Source organism: Lindgomyces ingoldianus (genome assembly GCF_010093535.1).
Source record: "Lindgomyces ingoldianus strain ATCC 200398 unplaced genomic scaffold BDR25scaffold_9, whole genome shotgun sequence".
Classification (NCBI taxonomy): domain Eukaryota; kingdom Fungi; phylum Ascomycota; class Dothideomycetes; order Pleosporales; family Lindgomycetaceae; genus Lindgomyces; species Lindgomyces ingoldianus.
The window spans coordinates 1,117,629-1,136,557 of record NW_022985170.1 but is presented as its reverse complement, the minus strand read 5'-3'; the positions used below and the strand labels follow the sequence as shown (position 1 = coordinate 1,136,557).

At 40.7% G+C, this 18,929-nt stretch overlaps 4 protein-coding genes across 4 annotated transcripts; 2 read left to right on the top strand and 2 right to left on the bottom strand.

Annotated features, from left to right (window-relative positions):
- Window positions 1-476: 476 nt before the first annotated feature.
- On the bottom strand, window positions 477-2,532 carry BDR25DRAFT_282909 (uncharacterized protein). Its single transcript, XM_033688000.1, has 2 exons — window positions 1,846-2,532; window positions 477-1,793 (listed from the first exon to the last, which is right to left on the bottom strand). Exons 1-2 carry the CDS (start codon window positions 2,132-2,134, stop codon window positions 877-879), a joined length of 1,206 nt encoding a protein of 401 aa, XP_033550234.1. The 5' UTR covers window positions 2,135-2,532; the 3' UTR covers window positions 477-876.
- A 646-nt stretch (window positions 2,533-3,178) lies between these two features.
- On the top strand, window positions 3,179-4,037 carry BDR25DRAFT_352811 (uncharacterized protein; the record flags this gene model as incomplete). Its single annotated transcript, XM_033695064.1, has 5 exons — window positions 3,179-3,265; window positions 3,323-3,402; window positions 3,440-3,528; window positions 3,585-3,898; window positions 3,948-4,037. The coding sequence occupies 5 exons, from the start codon at window positions 3,179-3,181 to the stop codon at window positions 4,035-4,037; spliced, it is 660 nt and encodes a 219-aa protein (XP_033550233.1).
- A 699-nt stretch (window positions 4,038-4,736) lies between these two features.
- Window positions 4,737-7,048, bottom strand: BDR25DRAFT_282907 (HET-domain-containing protein; the record flags this gene model as incomplete). Its single annotated transcript, XM_033687999.1, has 3 exons — window positions 6,469-7,048; window positions 6,009-6,417; window positions 4,737-5,961 (listed from the first exon to the last, which is right to left on the bottom strand). The coding sequence occupies exons 1-3, from the start codon at window positions 6,920-6,922 to the stop codon at window positions 4,737-4,739; spliced, it is 2,088 nt and encodes a 695-aa protein (XP_033550232.1). The 5' UTR covers window positions 6,923-7,048.
- Window positions 7,049-7,578: 530 nt separating this feature from the next.
- Window positions 7,579-9,052, top strand: BDR25DRAFT_218236 (aldose 1-epimerase; the record flags this gene model as incomplete). The annotated part of the gene is made up of 5 exons (XM_033684925.1): window positions 7,579-7,701; window positions 7,864-7,906; window positions 7,956-8,012; window positions 8,067-8,904; window positions 8,956-9,052. The coding sequence occupies 5 exons, from the start codon at window positions 7,579-7,581 to the stop codon at window positions 9,050-9,052; spliced, it is 1,158 nt and encodes a 385-aa protein (XP_033550231.1).
- Between the last annotated feature and the right edge of the window lie 9,877 nt (window positions 9,053-18,929).

Below are 18,929 nucleotides of genomic sequence, written 5' to 3'. Positions count from 1 at the left end.
CTTTTCCCCTTATCGATACGTGCTGACAAGGTCGAAATTTCGGTTTCTCCAACGCACCCTAGCGTTCGACATGTGTCATCCTGGCAAGCCTTGCTGCTATCTTTTTGCTTCTGCTGAACCAGAGTTCGCGTGTTGCACTCCCGCATGCATCTACGAGCGTTTCACAGCACCTGTCGCAGAATTTGAGATCGATTGCTTGTAGGCCCATTGGTGTGTCCGTGAAACACGGCCGTCTCGAGACGCAGTGTTTCTTATCAAGCAGCTTCAAGACTACAAACCGGACTGGCCGGTGTGTGCAGTGTCTGGGGAGGGAGGCCTGAATCGCCCATCATTTCTTCTCTTCTCTGAGAGGCCCCGCCCGCTCGGTGCCACATCCCACCCTTGAAGGACATGGATCACGTGAATACGCACGAGTCTGGATTAGTATTAGCGCATCTAAGAGCAAGAAAGCAACACCAGGTATCAAAAGTCTATTTCTAGGTCAAATGTCCTGTTTTTGGTCAAAGAAAGCCTTTGCTCTACCCCATTGCCCTCCCAGCCATCAGAATCCATTCTTGTCCACCTTCACGCCTCCCCCCAATCCAGTCTTTCCTCTTCGGACTGGCCTTGTCGAAGAGCAGTCATCGAATGCGCTTAGTATCGGGTGCATTTCGTGCGCCTGTGGCTGATTGGTCGATGTTGGTCTGATTCTCCATGGGCCTAATATGATTCTTTTCATCCTGAGAGCGAGAGACGCGAGATGAGGCCTTCTTCGTTTCAAGAAAAGGAGATGGAGACCGGAATGTAAATAGTTATGTACCCCATGATCCTACACTGAAAGAGCAATCAGCATGTTGTCAAAAGGGTCCTTGAGCACGTAGAAATCGCGGTAGCGGATCAGACCTCTTCCAACATCAGAAATGCCTCGCGCACTCTTCGCAGCCACCCTTCAGACGCGCCATATGCTGGATCCATCAAATAGTTGTGCTCGCTGCCTGGAACAACTTCGCTCCTGTATTCGAAGCCTGTGGAGTTCTCGTTTCTGGCAGATCCGGTCCTGGCACCGCTCAGGTTGGATGACGATGATCCGCTAGGAGTCCAGCAGCTATCGAACCACGTTCGTCCCTTCTCTCCCACCATATCGTCCGTTTCCCCATGGAATGATTCAATTATCCATTTTCGGGGGTTGTTACTAGCTCCCTTCTCTTCTTCGATTATTTTTGAGAGCAAAGCCACAGCATAGTCGACGTCTGACCAGAAGACACTCGGTGAACACCATGTAGTGGACGACGGTCTCTTGAGAAACAATTTTGCATCCGCTGAAATTCCATCTGTAGATTCCGCGAAAAGATATGAGATGATTAGCTGTCGGAGCTCCTCGACAACTGCAGGACTGTCAAAGTTCAGTTCAGCTGGACTTTGGCTCGAAGTCCGCGACGCAGTTGGAGACAAGGAGCTCGGGTCCAGCGGGATTGGAGCCGGAGTAGAGTTTGACCGCAAGAATGAGTCTTTGATTCCATGAAGAAAGCTACTGCTCAATCCAGCTAGTGGCATGACGTTTTTGTTCACAAATCGAGCCACGGACATAAAGCGGCCGATAAGTGGAGCCGGGAGAAGCTCGGCCGCTCTCATGTGCGTTACTCCAGAGTGAGATGGGTGCACCCAAGGCGCGAAGAAGGTGACGTACGGATTCGTAGGATGGAGCAGGTGAGGATACGTGAGCATCGTGTTCAAGGCGTAGATCATGCCACCACTGTGGCTTGTGATGGAGACATGGGAGATCTTCAGGTGAGAGAGAAGATGAGGGATCATTTCTGTAGTAGAGTGAGCTTTGGTTCAGAGTGGTAATCCTGCGAATGAACGAACCGAGCCACATGGGTATTCTCTCGCTCTGCTCGACTGGATCACTCCCGCCTATACCAGGCCTATCTGGGTGTATAATTCTCACTCCATGTGCCTTTGCCAACTGGTCGAGAGGCGAATAGCACAGCCGCATCCCCATCAATGCCCCGCAAAATAGTACAACAGCATCGCTGTTGGAGTCACCGAAGTCGGCGTAGGATAGGCGATACTTTGGCCTCCCAGTTTCTGGATTAGGTGGGAGTATGAGAGTTCGATGAAATCGGATATCGCAGAGAAACTCGATTGCTCCCATTTGCAAGGATTGTAGTGGCACACATGCAGTTGAGAGTTGCGCTGAGGTGTTTTAGGGGAAAGTTAGGTATAAGTAGTGTTGATGAGTAGATAAGAAGCAAGGGAACACAGAATCAGGTCCACGTGGTGTGTCGCCCGGAGATAGAACTAAAGGAAGCTCGTTGAATATTGGAGGAAGCTACGATGCATAAAGAGATTCACGCCCCAGGGCGCATACCTAGGCAACGTGCTTCAGCATGTAAAAGGCGATGTGAATGAAATTGACGAGAGCGTTGGTTCAAAATATGAAAGCTTTTAGGCAACACCAAGGTTATGAGGGACTACAGTAAGTTGATTGCTAAAAGAGCGGATCTAGAAGTATTTTTGCTCAAGGGAGTGGACTAGGCAGCAGCGGTTAATGAATAGAAGTAACGTGCTCTGCCAGTCATCCGCCTACGCCTTATCTCACGATCAATGCCCTCAGGATGATCCACCGTGCGTCGGCAATAGGTAGTCCCGGTTGCCGTGAGGCTTTGCGCCGCGCTGCGCCACGCTCGACGACTCTCTCCAGAGGTCACTAACGGGTGCTGTCTACTGGGTCTTGGTCACCTAAGTCCTCGCATCGTGCATACATCTACTCTGTTTTCCGTCCTAAAGCGCTCCATTGCCGACCTACTCACCCTAAATTCCCACCGACGGAGATCCCAGTGAGCCCCCGAGGCTGACCTCGATATCCAGATATACCGTCTATCTATTTTCTATAAGCCCATATGATTATTACAGTATATAGTGGGAAAATAAAGACCTTAATGCATTCGTATGCGGCTTACTCTTTGCATCTTACAAGACTCTTTATAGAAAGACACTCTCCTTACTATCTTAGTATCATGTCCCGAGATTCCAGTGACCGTACACATCCTTAAAAACCGACCCCTTCTAACCTAGTATCTCGTACCAAGGTCAGAAATTTAACACTATACAAAATTAATTTATAAGTGAAAAAGGACAATTAAGAAGATGCGGAAATAGCTAGCTAGGTCATAGAAATACTTACTATCTGCAAGCCATGGGTAACTGTCCGTATTGGTCCTGGCTCTTGTCGCACCGCCTCCTTGGGTCAAGTTACGCCTGGCAAGCTGGTGTACAAGGCTGGGTCCGTATTCCCACGTACCAACGCCACTCGGATCCACCAGCTCATCTTTAACTATAGCAAACGTTAGTAAATGAGGAGCTCTCGTTGTTCATTGTTGAAAAGGAGACCAGAGGCAAGCCTCTGGTCTTAGGGAATTGGTGAAAGAGATATAGAGCGAACTTACTATACGGCTAGCCGAAAGGGTCGAGATGCAATTCGTATTATCCACAACCCTGCTGAATACACCTCTTTGACTCTTTCCATCACTCTACGTTGCTACCTCTGTTCCCCCATCTCAATTCATTAAACTAACATTTAAGAGCAAAACTGACTTCTGTAGTCGCTGACGCCCTATATTTGGTCAATAACGATGTAAACAACATTGTAGAATATGAAAAAGCTGCTCAAGAGGTTCTTGAACTGACTGCTGGAGAGCCGGGTCGAGCAAGTCGAGTCAGTAGACGTCACGGAGATAATCGAGCGAGTCAAGCTTGCCAGATTACTGTCACCTCTTGCACTACTCTTACCGCTACTCGGGGAGTTTACACCATAAATTGCATGCAGGTAGTCCACACGACACTGCATGGAGTAGTCGCAGCATACCCACCTATACAACAAATAGAAACCTGTAACGTAGAGCGTGGTTTAGCCCTGGTAAATAGGAACGGCAAAGTAATTATTCGGGATGTTGTTTTGTGTTCAGACGCAAATGTATCCGAAGTTTGTTAAAGAGGAGGAGTTAACTTGTTGGTCGATGCAAGATTGGTATTTAGGAGGAAATCTAGCGAAGTAGGGGTTGGTGGCTGTTGCGAGCCCGACTCTATGCAGAGGCTACGGAGGAGCGTAAAGGGGGTTGAAGATGCATGATTTGGAAGAGAGCTAAGAGGGGCGCTAGAAATAATGCGTAACAGTGTCTAGCAAAAGTAATACTAATTTGGACTTGCTAATTCTTGAAGGTCGACTTGGGGCCGTGCTAGCTTCGAAAGAGGGGGCATTAATAATGGTAAATGAAGAATCATTTCTAGACACGATAAGCAACGAAGGGAGTGAATATTTCTGCCCAGCGTGGCCATTATAGCTACTCACTAATTTCGAGGAGTCCACTTGCTTTAGAAAAGCTAAGTTGTGGTGCTGTGGTATCAGAAGCTATTTATACCACTAGACGCCTCAACAGCCGCTTTATTGAATGCTGGCTCATCGGAAGAAAGGTGATGGTATTTGCCTAAGCTCAGAAGACTATAATTTTTAGATCTCCAAATGTACTCCAAATGTACTAATGGCTTGGAGAGAGCTCCTTACACTGCAGGTGGTTCTATGTTGCATGGTACTTTCTAACATGTTTGGGGTGCCGCCAAGCCGACGAGAGCATTGGCACAAACAACCTAGCAATCCTATACGCTCAAACTCCGTATCTCGTTACCTGAGCGTGACTATTCGTCACTGAAGAGGTTGTATGAAGGTCGAGCTAGGCGAACTGAGGAATTGGGCGCATTCAAACTAACACTATCGTAGCAAGCTCCGCTTCGCCGTTCATCCAATCACACACTCCCAAAACTTCGTTATCCATGATCATCTTACCAACCCGCCGATACTGATCTGGCTTTCCCTCTGTCGGAGTAATAATGAGCGCTTGATAACTAGGATTCTCTTTATCCCCCCGTGTTAGGATAAGAGCACAGAGAGGCATCTGCGCAGCCGTCTCATCATCCAAAGTATCGAACATACAATATGTGCCATATGGCTTTCCGGCTCTTGTCTTCATCCTCAAAGCTCTTTCATGAGGAACTGTCTCCCAATCGACTTCCTTCTCTTGGCTGGGAGAAAGTGGTTCAATCGGAGCCCTGATCTTAATCCAGCCAGACTTGACCTCTCCATAGGGATTTTTGCCCTTCAGCTCCACTTGGCAATCGAGAATAGTAGATATATCGATCCAACTTGATCGATCGAATGGTTCATTACTAACAAGTCCTATATTTGCGAACGGGCCATCGATAGAAGCCCAGGACCAAGAGGGGGCTCGATACTGCAGCGGCGCACTAGTCGCTCTTCGACGCGTCCCTAAGGCCTGCCATAGCAGACCCTCAACAAGTGTCGAGCGCCACAGGCCTGCGACGTATTTATCACCCGTTTTCTCCTCGAAAGTTTGAGCAATACCGGAGAGTGCTGGAAGCTTATCCGACTCTTTTGTTAATTTTCTTGAATAGTACTTGGACAAGATTGAGTACCATAGCCATGGTCCTCGAAAGTTGCTATTCTGTAACAACTCTGAACCGGATCCGTCGGCCTTGACTTGGCTAGGGTGGGAGTCTTCATGGACGCTGTTAAAACGGCCCTGTATGCGGAAGCCATCCTCACTCAGAAAATGACTGTAGCACTCAAAGTAGAGTTGTTTTGCTCCAACATGCAATACACGAGACGCCAGGAAGCGTTCTTGTAAAGTCCACCCACGACTGGACAAGGGCTCTTTATCTTGCTCACAAATGGTTCCTGGCCAAGCAGCTTCTTCCAGGGGGATGAGAAATGCATACACTTTGCCAGACAAGCCATTGTTTCTCGTGTACTCAAATGATACGTAGTTGGGGCGAGAACGTTGGCTGAATAAACCTTCGGAATCATCCTTTGCCGCGCTCGCAGCAATTGTGATATACGCGTTTGCGTAGATCGAAGCCATCTTTGCTGACTCTCGTTCCCAGTCAGGACCATCGTCTTGACAAATACTGCAAGAGTGTTAGCACTGAGGTCTAATAGGAGCAACAGTATTTACCACAGAGAGTCAATCCAAAGGTATTGTATACCTAGCTTTCGAGTGAGGAACACAGCATCTTGAAATGTTCTGGGAAGGACATCCAAAGTGATTCCTTTCTTCAAACCTGGAATATTTGCTTGTGTCGTCGTGAAGTGACGGTGATTACCCCAGACGTGGCTCAGTGCTGTGTACTTTCCCAACGCCCCATTTGTTTCATACAGTCTGATCCTACTCCGTGCAGTGTCACACTCAAGATCAAGAACCCGCAATGGTAGCTTCTTGACGTCTGCTACACTAGAACATCTTGTTGTGGTATGTTCGTTATTACATTCGTGGACCCAATTTAGTGTTCTATGTAGTGTGAGTATCGACAATGGGTCTTCGTCAATAACGCGACCCTTTAGGTAGACACTCAATGGGTCCGCGTCTGTAATATGAATCAGTTTTTGTATTTAATGCCTGGATAAGAAATCGGTACCTTCGACACAAAAGCCAACCGCAGCCAAGAGACACACATAAACTGGGTTTCTGGAAGAGACAACCATGAACCCATCGCACTTGTCCCGTCGCCTTGTCAGCCAAAGCCGAAAGTCCGGTAGCCTCTCCTGCTTGTTGTAATACACAAAAACCTCGTCTTGCTCGGCTTCAGCAATTGCGGTTAAAGTTTGACGGACAGCTCGTTCAATGATGGAGCAGATTGGGCAATCATCGGCTGCATTTTTCAGTTCGTCAATAGATTGGTGGTGTGGGATGCCCAATGGTTGGCTAAATTCCCCCGCATTTTCACTTTCGTCAGCCTTACGAGCGTTGTTCAGCCGCAAACTCATGAATGAGAGCAAGCCATCCCAAGGCTTCGTGTAGCCTTCATAATGAGAGGGCAGCGAAGGAAGATGTTCGAAGTCAATGGTCTGACAGAGAGTGCATAGTCCCATCGCGATAGGGAAATCAGGTGAGACCGTCAAAAATGAGCGGTTACGGAAACACGGCAAGAACAGGAAGGATATGGCATAGACACAATATAATAGGGCAAGAGGGAATTCACGGAGTGGCGTTTGCGGTGGAATAATTTCAAATATCGCTACCTGCTGGAAGCAGAAAGCGGTGTCTTGGGAGGAAGACGCGCTCAGGGAATGATGTTGGAGCTAAGCTTAATCTGGATAGATCCACTTGAGGACGTGGATTATGTAACACCTCAGAATCCCTAAGGATACGTCTTCCGCAACCACGGGCGAACCCCATTCTTCACTCACCTTCCTTGAGTACCTACGCCATGGCACGCTTCCAGGGGTATGCGTTCCTGCGGACCGGACCTAGCCCCACATCTGAGCTCATCTGACTTAAGCTCGTTCCTGAAAATACCAGGGTACATTTCACACAGATTAACCTTATATTGCAACCAACGGGCTTCCACCTTTGTCCGTCCCCAGATTATACCAGTAGATCAATTATAGAGTGCTTCTTGAGATGAATCTCGCGCCGACGTACGAGATAGTCCATTCTTGGGGAATGTATAAGTATGCCAGGTTTCTTTGTTGATCAAGCTTTCTATGCTCTCTTGTTCCCGGTAGTCCTGCGAGAAGAATTGAAGATGAAATACCACTCCTTCTTGTTCGCAGCTTCTGCTGCTGCGGTGGCGGTGCACCACGGCAAAGTTCCACCACCAGACGCTGACGGTAGATATACGTTAGAAGCTCCGGGCATTCGAGCACAGGTACGGAAAATCTTTTTATTACCTATTTCGGCTCTTTCTGGTGGGTCGTTTAACATCAAGGCACCCCTCACTGCAGAGAACACCAGAGTTTCTAGTCTACCAACACATTTACACTCTTATCCCTCAATTGTTGGATGCTACAGCTAACCAACAATTATATAGTTCATTCCCTACGCCGCGACCCTGACGAATCTGTTTGTCAAAGGTAAGGAAAGGCCATATCTCGTGAACGCCATAAACTAACTCAACCTCAGACAAGAACGGTGTAGAACGGGACATTGTCCTTGGTTATGACAACACATCCTTCTACCGTATGTACCGTAGAACATCTCTAGCAATTACAACGCTTTCTAACAGAACTGCAGCGGTGGATCCAGGACACCCTGTCTACAATGCCATCCCCGGGCGATACGCTAACCGCATCGGTAATGGAAAGTTCAAGATTGACAATGTCACCTACACTACTGTGCAAAACGATGGCCCCAACACTCTGCACAGTGGACCGAATAATTGGTCATTCCGCACCTGGAATGTAACTGAGGTCACGAAAGATTCAATCTCATTCTCTATCTACGATCCGGCAAACTCTACCGGCATGCCGGGCCATGTGGAGGCGAACGTCACATATTCTCTGCAGAAGAACAAGTGGAAGATCACGATGGACGCCATTTCGCCAGATACCAAGACCCCTATCATGCTGACACAGCATACCTACTTCCAACTCGACGCGTTCGCAAATCCAACCAACCGTACCATCTGGAACCACACTCTCTCGATGCCGTATGCGCACCGCGTGATGAAGATCGACGGGAACGCCTTGCCTACGGGAGAAATAGCAAATGTTTCCAAGAGCGACATTGACGACTTCTGGTCTGCTCCTCGCCAGCTTGGCTTTGCATCCGGAAACAAGGAGTTTCAGGGCCACTGCGGTGGTGGCGGGGCCTGCCACGGATACAATACAAACTGGGCGTTCGATGACAAGAGACCGGGTGATGCTGTCGTTGCTACTTTGAGCAGCGCGTGGAGTGGTATTAAGGCGGATCTTCGCACGAACCAGGATGCGATTGTGCTTTACACTTGCAACTGGAACGACGGCAAGACCGAGTTCAAGAGCACTCAGGGTGTCAAGGGTCAGGATAAGTTCATCCCGAGAGATGGATGCATCGCGATTGAGGCGCAGGACTACGTTGATGGAATCAACCAGTATGTCACCCTGAAGGCAATCTAGAGACTGATGCTGACTTCAACAACTAGTCCGGAATGGGGCCGCCTGGGTAAGCAGCTCTTCGGACCTGGACAGAAGTACCACTGGGAATCATCTTGGACCTTTGGCGTGGTTGAAGATGCTTAGGTAAGACCAAGAAGCGGGGAAGGAGCTGTGACTGTACATGGAAGCTTTACGAGTGGAAGAAATACAGGCAGCGATGGTCTAAATATTGTATAGTATGCCCGCCATCGTCAAAAATGACCTCTCACTCTACAAGAGCGGCCCTAGCCGCAGTTCTTGTGAAGTTAGTATTTTGCACAGTATTTCGACTACCTGAGGAGATCGTAGGAGTGCAGGGAACAGTGCTGATAGCTCCTGTCGTAAATCAAGGAGCTACAGTATGGTATCCCACACCATGGAACGGAAACAGAGCGGACTTGATCTTTCAACCCTCATGCTACAATCAAGAGGACAGCATAATGATGCCAAATTCTGATAGCGACCAAATATTTAGCAAGTTCCGGGAATGGCCGCCGAAGGGTTGTTATCGATAGCGTTTGGAGGCGCGAATTCGAACGACTTTTGATATGTTTGCCAGAGTAGAGGCGATGCGACATATAGAACAGAGCAGAGACGTAATTTTCCTAGATGACTCGTCTATCTAAATAACGTCCCTCACTGCGTCGCAAGACACACAGTGTAGCGAGACACTACTATAATAAAGACGCCGAAAGTCCTCCTCTCGCTAAGAAATAAAGCTATGTAAAATAGAATACTATCCTATGACTCTTTCTCTTTTAGGATACTAGCCCGTGACGACGAATATCGCAGTGTTGGTAACGCTGTTGATTATTTTAATGGCGCCATCAAATGCCACTTTAGCTTCCCGCCCTAGTCTGTCTGTAACTAACAAGTTTTATCTAGGTCTTAGAGGGCTAGGATTAAAGCCTTGTTAAAGAATCTTATATCAACAGTGATTAAATGGAATCCTAAGCTAAATGCAGGCATTCCGGGAGTTTCTCCGTGCAACGAATCCGACATTGAAAGCCTTTGACGGAGCGGAATGTTTCAGCGTATTCTATCGTGCATTAGCTTGTACTAGTGCGCTGAGATAATCAAGTATCGGACTGTTCTATGTCCCACGTCCCTAAATTTAGCTGTGGCGGCGTTCACGTCCCCAGTTTATTTGTGTCAACGTGTTCTTTCTTTCCGGCACTGCCTGGTACTGTCTGAAGGTACAATATGCGTGCTGCCTCAATCATCTATTCCTATAATCACCAACATCACCAATCATGGACAAGGCTAGTTGAGTATTGGCACAGGGCGTCCCCCTAGCTGTCCCGCTATCATACTGTGCTCTTGCAGGTCATGGAGATGTGCGCGCGGCCAACAATCAATCGAAGAAAAGTCTCAGAGCCAGCAGTACCTGTCGCACGTGTCTCACGCGAGACCATATCCATGTATTGCGCTATTCACTCATTAGGACTAGCCCCTTTCTCGTACAGTATATAGTCAGCCCAGAGCACTCTCGAGCTCCTTAGACCTTACAATACACTGGTACAATTCACCTTGTTTGGATCTCAATACCTTGTCGACTCGCCTACCCTATGACCCCTTCTCAGCTCATGCGAGAGTACCTCACCCTGTGGGAATAGGATGCCCTTATTAAGTTCCTCTTACAAATGTCTAATCTTGGATATCCTGTGCGAATAAAGTTTATTCTGTCACTAGCCCACAGGATTACCCTCCAGCGGCCTTGATCAGCCAGACCACAGAAGCCGCCACATGAGAACTAGACGAGTGCTTTTAGGAAGCGCCATCCAGTAGTCCAGGCACAAAGGGCCAAAGCGCTAGACTGGAATTATCACGAGAAAAACACGTATACAAAGATTACACACTGATTTAAGGTCTTTAGAAGGGTATTGCAAGACCTAGTTAATCTACTAGAGAATGTCTACAACATGGACAAGACTGGAGTCGTGCTATCTATGCCAGGCTCTGTTAAAATCCTCGTGGCTAAGACTGACCTGTGAAATTACAGGGCGGCGCGTGTTAAGCGCACGAAAGTAACTGCAATTAAGTGTATTAGTGCTGATGGTAGGTATCTAAATCCTACAGTCATTGGCCAGCTACTACCTATTGAAGTAACTGGACTACTTTCCATACCTCTAGATAGCAGTATGCCTGCTCTAAATCTAGGTATACTAATTCCTACATTAGCCTACAATGGCTAAAGCGTATATTTAATCCTAAAACTAAGGAACAAGCTAATTAAAAGCCCTAGCTGCTAATCTGTAATAAGTTTAGGATCTATGAAACCCTTAAAATCCATAAATATTGTTTTAAGAACAATATTATCTATGCTGCTTTCCCTCTTATACTTCTTACAAGCTTCAGCCATGCGACGTCGCTGTATTCGCCCCCCTCAAGGCAGCCTATTGTGAAGAGGTTAAATGAGTAGAGCGAGGAGGCGTGAATGCAATAGGCAAAGAGCATTTTACTGTCGTGTATAGTCCTGCGAGGAGAAAAGCATTTACGCTAGAGAATCTTAAGGCTAGATTTGCTGCAAGTAGTTTGTTCTTAGTAAACTTAGATAGATTGCTCTAAAGCGTGCTAAAGCCCCCTGCTGAACTAACGATTCTAAAAGCCAGCGAGAGGTGGCGCCTGGCCCTCAAGACACCGTACTGCAAACGCCTGTCTCACTAGTCACTACAGAAGGTCTAATATTGCTACAAAATCTAATAACTAACCAGAATGCTCACACCCCTTGACGAAAGATCTAAATGTAGCCTGCAGAGGCAATTACAGAAGTTTGCTAAAGCTGCTTACTTAGCCTTTTCTAAGGGGTCCTCTAGCAAGACTAAATTTAATTCTTAATAAAGATTAACAATAAAGCTAAAGTTTAACAGTCTACAAGAGCAGTGGTCCAGGGATAGCAAAGGATATAAGCTATTAAGACCTTAAAGTAGCACAAGCTTAACACGCTGAAAAGAGGCTGCTAAAGAAGCTAAGCTAGCTAAAAAAAAAAAAAAAAGGGCTAATAAAGAAGCTAAGTGTAAGTGGAAGCGTAGGTGAAAGTGCAAGAGACCTTCGCTAAAAACAGCAGAAGCCAACACGAACAAACGAAAACGCGGACGAAAACGCAAGGGTGCTACGCTGGGCGCTGAAGATCCAAAGGCCAAGGCGGCAAGGCAGAACGAAACACAAGATACAGGGGATGGGCCTGCAGCAGAATCATGGAGAGCTCTAGTGGCGCATATGTATGGACAGTAGATAGACGGAGGTAGTCTTAGTCGGAATATATAGCTGAATAGTAATGAGACTTCTTGATGCCAGGAGTGGATGCGGTCGCCTGCCGCTGCGCTTCCTACTTGTGATAACTGCCTACTTCCATATGGCGCAGTAGCTATGCCTGTCGTCATTGTATCTAGCAGATGTCGAATGGGGGGATCAGAACCCCGACGATAAAGGGAGAGTGGTGACAAGCCGGGGGACGAACGTAACGTGGCGGCTGGGGACATGACGTGGGTACGGACTGGGCACTGCTGGCAGATCGTAGCACGTGTTCGAGTCGTTGGCTGGTGTCAGATATATGCGTCGTGGAGATGTCACTAGGTGTCTCTGTGCACAGCGTCTTTATATGTAACGTCCCTTCATGCGTGCCGGAAAACCACCTGCGCCGGAAAATATGAGGGGTACTTTGTCTTTAAGTGACTATAAGTCTGTACACATGTGAAGCTTTGCTAGAATTTTGTATAAATAGTGTGCTGTAGCTACTTTTAAACATTAAGGACCTTTCTAGCCTATAAATTACATTTGCATTGTCGCCCTTCTTGCCTAATTTGCTTAGAGCCTTCTATGGCAAGCGGGCCGACCTCTGCCCCGCGGCCTTGCGATCCAACTCACCCTTGGCCAAGCTTTCAGTCAACTCCCTGAGAACACTGTCGCACGTGTCTCACGCGATATCATACCCATGTACTGCACTATTCACTCATTAGGCATAGCTCCTTTCTCGTACAGTATATAGTCAGCCCAGAGCTCTATTAAGCTCCTTATACCTTACAATACACTTGTGCAATTTACTTTGTTTAGATCTTAGTATCTTGTTAACTTACTTACTATATAGCCTCTTCTTAGCTCATGCAAGAGTTATAAGCCTAGGGTTGCGCTTCTAATTAGTACTATAGTCACTACTGTATATTTAGCTTTTGCATCTAGCTTAAGAGGCTCTGTAAACCTTAACACATATTAATTACAAATTGCTTACTAGCTAAGCTTAATTAACTAGATAATAACCTTCTGTTTATTTTAAACATACTAATTATAAATTGCTTACTAGCTAAGCTTAATTAACTAAATAATAACCTCTTTATCTACTCTAAGTAGAGTTTAAGCTAAACTAAAACTGCTTATTAATAAGAAACCTGCTTAATTTATATAAGCAACTCTGTGACAACGCGTACCGCGTCACATGCTCTGCGACTTAAGCTCCCTCGCTTGCGCAACAAGTAGCGCCTTGGCAGGGGGCACACATGTATATTTAAACTCGCAGAGCAGCTCCTTTGCTTCTTAGTTTAATCTAGTTAGGTTACACTACCTCTTACTTGTAGCTTAAGCATGCTAATTATAACATTAGATTAGACTTTTTAGGTAACATAAAAGCTTAAGTACATATGCACATGCACACGCTTAAGTTTTTTTAACACACGCTTATACACACGCTTATACACACGCTTATAATTCTAAGTTAATAAACACTAGCATACTCTATTATATTAATAGTAGAGACAGAGTGTTACGGTCTACGGTTGGACCAGCGTAACTCCACCCAGGATGCTCCACAATATGGTACGGTTGGAGCGGGACTCGCTTGCGGACCAAGCGGAGGACGCGGAGGTAGCACGGCTACCCAAGATCATGGAAGAATGCGTTGTCTAATAGGAGGATAGGACATAAATCCTACAAGTCTAGAGGAGCTTAGCAAGCCCTGCTTAGCAGGCTTATGTAGGCTTATCTAGCTCACCTTAGCGTCCTTTGCATATGTATATAGTTTCTATATTAAACACTCTTTTAAAGGTGTGTTTAACATTTAGTTTATTCTTTATATAAACTAAGTAGCATTTAGCTTTCTAAAGAGCTATAATACTATTTATATATCTTACACTATATATACCTCTAACTTTGTCTAATAAGACTGTTTAACTTTAGCCTTTTTACTGCTGCACATAAGGCAAACTATAATCTAGTTACTCTTCCTCCCTTTATTAGCCTAATAGCCTGTACGTAGGACTGTACACCCTACTAGATTAGCCTCTACTACCTGTCCTACTTCCCTCTAGGAACATTATAAGACCTAAGTGCTTTTTAAAGTAAAAATTATAACATTAAATATTACTTCTTTAAAAAGTATAGTAACTTCTTAACATAATTTAGATTTTAATATAGCCTACACTACGCTATCTAGATCTATAAAAGTTCCTACCTAAAGTAAAGCTGTTCTAGCAAAACAGATTAACTTTATTTAGAACAACATTAAAAAACTCTAGCAAATTAGTAATAAAGTTAGTAAATTATTAAAACTTAAGTAAAAAATAGCTAACTTTTATAAAAAAAAAACTATAAATTTATAAAACTTTTTACCTTTTATTAACTCTTATAAAGCTACTACCTAAGCCTACTAGATACATAAATTATAAGTAGAACTAGTAAAAGTTTAAAACATCTTAATAAATAAAGTAAGTATTATAACTAAAAAGGCCTTAAGACTAGCTTTTTTAAAGTCTTTTAAAAAATTATTAAAAGACCTCTAACTATTCTTTACTTAATGCTACCTTTATATGTAGTATAATAAGAGAGCATTTTAGACTAACATAGAAATAATTTTTTAAATAAGACTACACTTAGAAAGCTTTTCTATAATCTAGTTTTAACTTTACACTAATAACTAGATAGACTTTAGAGCTAATAGCGCTCTACTTAATTCTAAAATAAAGGAAGTATTTAGTAGTGTTAAAAATTTTAAAGTAGCTCTATTAGCTATTTATAAAACTTTAAATAAAAAAAAAATTACAGCTAACTAACTAGATAATATAAGATAAGGTAGTAGACTAGTCTAGAACTATGTAGCGCGTTTTAGGGAGTAAATAGCTATCTGCAGATAAAATAACTAGAAAGCTCTATGCTGCATGTTTTATAACAAACTAAATAAAAAAGTAAAAGATAAGTTTATATATATAAACTAACTAACTACTTTTAAAAACTATATTAAGAAAGCTATAACCTATAATAATTATTATAAAGAATGTAAAAAAAAAAGAAATTAAAAAGAACTTTTTAAAAACTAAAATTTATCTCTAGAAAAAAAAAGCTTTTATAATATAATAAAAAACTAATAGACTTTAGTTATATAAAGCATATATAGAGCTTCCTCTTTAAAAAAAGCTAAGTTTTAGAACGCAATAGGCTACTTCTAATAAAGGAATAATAAAAGTAGCTAAAAAATAAGGCCTGCCTAAACTATAAAAAAGTAAGACATTTCTACTAAAATTACCTAGACTTTTAAAAGAGGGAGAATAAAAATACTACTATAATAATAAAAGCTATTACTGCTAAATATAGCCTTATAAATAAGAAAATATAAGAAAGACTAAATAATAGACTTTACTAGTAATATAAAAAAAACTACTTTTTAAACAACTACTTTAAAGTGTATTAAAAGGTAGTTATTTAAAATTTTAGTAGCTTTAATATAGTGTTATAAGACCTTATAATTTTTAAAAAATATAAAAAAAAGACTTAAATTTAAAGATACATTATAAATATTTAAAAAAGAGAAAAATAGTTCCCCCTCTAAGACTAAACCTCTAGTACTTTAGTAAAAGAGCTTTTCTAACAGTTTTAGAGATGCAAGTGCTAGAAGTGCAGGTTACTATATAACTACCTAAGTAACTATATAGTCTTACTTTACTAAATAAACATTAGCAATAACTACTTAATATTTAACATTATATAAAAAATAGCTAAAGTTAAATATAATATTATAAATAAAAAAAAGTAATAGTAATTTTTTACTAAAATTAAAAATTAAAAGCTAGAATAGTTAAGTAAACCTGCTAGGTTTAAAGTACTATAACTAGCGCCTAAGAAACCTAAGACACTACTCTTAAGCCTAGTAATCTTTAGAAAAGCTCTTATAGTACAACAAAATTATAGATAATGTGTCCTCTACAGAAGCAGCACTTATAGCATAAGTAAGTGCTAATAGAAAGAGCACCTTGTATAGCTAGTACAAACAAAAGAATATCTTTAGTAGACTTAAAAAAGTCCCTTTAACATGTTATATAGACCTAACAATTGTCTATACCTCTAGTACTAGTGTACACAACAATACTGCGTTAAACACTAGAATAACAAACATTAAGTAGGATAGTAGCCTACATAGAAAAAGAACTATAACAGTTGCCTATAGTAAAGAACAGCCTTAGCCTATAAAACTATAAATTGTTATACTTGTTAAACAGCTCTCTCTTATAAGCAAGAACTATAAATAAGGTGTAATAAATAAAAAAACTGTAGGTTCTACTACTTTTAGTAGAAAGTAGTAAAAAAAAAAAACTACTTAACATTATATTATTTAGTTAAAAATTATAAATGTAAAGCAGCTAACTACTATAATAAAAAATATTAAATTTATAAAAAAAAAAAATAAATTTAATAATAACTTATAAAACATTAATCTTTATTTTTTTTTTAATAAAGAAGTTAAACATAACATATCTGCAGTAATTATAGTAGAGTAAGAGGCAGAACACAGCCTAACAACTACCTTTATGTATAAAGGATAGCCTAGATTAGCCCTTATAGATAGTAGATACACCTTTACTACTATAAATAAGGATTAAGTAGATAAGTAAAGTATACTATTTTATATAAAAAAAAACTTGTTTAAAGTAACTTTTACTAACACATTATTAATTAAGTATAGTAGAGAATAAATTAACCTAGAAACCTATAAAAAAGACTTTAAAACCTTTAACATAAAAGATTAAAGATCTATAAACATACTTAAACTAAAAAGTAAATATAATGTAATTCTAGGCTATAACTAGCTTAAAACTTATAATTTTATAATTAACTAAAGAACTATAACTATAGAAACCCCTAACAACCACGCACGCATAACCTAGTTAGTATGCTATAATAACAGATGCCTAGTCTATAAATAAGCTAAGTAGAGTAGTAGTTACTACTCTAAGAAAAGAAAGCTTTAGAAATTCTTTTACTAAGAGCTAAAAGCTTAAGTAATAAAAATAATAAAAAAAAAACTTAAAAAAGTCTCTTATAAAAAAATTAAAGTAAATAAAAATATAAAATAAATTAGTGTTATATAAGTCTAAGAAGAAAGTTAAATTCTGCCTAAATATAAAGACTATAAGGACATGTTTAAAACACTAGAAGACTTTAAAGAACTACTACTATACTAGCTTTAAAACTATACTATTAACTTAATAAAAGATTACAACCTAAAAACACATAAGCTCTGCCCCTTAACTAGAGCGCAGAAAAAGGCTTTACAAGAGTATGTTAATAAGATGTTAGTATAAGGCTATATTTAAGAAAGTTATAGTCTTATAGCCTTAGCAGTAGTCTTTGTAAAAAAAAAAGAAGAAAAAATATAAGTCTATTAAGACTATAAAACCCTAAATAATAACATAATTTAAAATTAGTTTTCTTTACTAATTATATAAGATATTATAAACTAACTAAAAGAAACCTAGTACTTTATAAAATTTAACATATAAGACAGATTTAACAAAATAAGAATATAAGAAAAAAATAAGTAGCTTACAGTGTTTAGAACTTTATAAAAGCTTTATAAATTATTAGTAATGCTATTTAGCCTAATAAACACCCTAGTAATGTTTTAGTAAATTATTAATATAGCTTTTAACTTTTATTTAGATGTCTTTACTTTAGTATATTTAGATAATGTCCTTATCTATTTAAAAGATACTCTAGAAGACTATATATAGAAGGTATAAAAAGTTTTAGAATAGCTTAAAAAGTATAAACTTTACTTACAGCTCTCTAAATATAAGTTTTATGTTACTAAAATAAAATACTTAAAATTTATAATTAATAAAAAAAAGATAAAAATTAATCTAGCTAAAGTATAAAAAGTACTTAAATAGCTAGAACTCTAGATAGTTAAGAAAGTAAAAAGATTCCTAGAACTATTAAGTTACATTAGATAAATAATTAAAGACTACTTAAAAATTACTATACTATTAATAAACACTATAACTAAGAAGTAGGTAATAGTAAAGTTTGTCTAGACTTTAAAAATAAATAAAGCATTTATAACACTAAAATAAGCTATAATAGATAAACTAGTATTAAGAATATATAACCTATAATTAAAAATAAAAATCCACACAGACGCATCTTTTAGAGCTAGCAGAGCTGTGTTATACTAAAAGCAGGAAGACAGAAAATAGCACCTAGTTATGTACTACTCTGCTAAGTTCTTAGGTTCTAAAGTAGGCTACAGCATCTCTAACAAAGAGCTAAAAGTAATATTAAATGCTGTAAAAGTATAAGCTATAGAGCTATATAAAATAGTAAAGCTATTTAATATTATAACTAACTATGTAAACTTAGTTATGTTTTTATTAGTAAAGAAACTATTACTAATGCACATAAAATAAGTAATAAAACTTGCATAGTTTAACTATATTATTAAGCATGTGCCTAGAGTATAAAACTAGTAGGCTAACACTTTTAGCTAAAGACTAGACTACTTTAATAAAGAAAAAAAAAAAACTAAAAAGTTTATACTTTTTAAAAAAACTAATAAAAGATAAGTCTATAATAGACCTTAACTTATAAAAGAATTTTATATGCTTATAGCTAGTAAGTAAAAATAGAAGAACTTAATCTAAAAATATTATAAATCTTTAATGTTTAGATATCTAGGAATAGGCACCCTTTAGAAAAAGCTAAGGGCTGCTATACTATAATA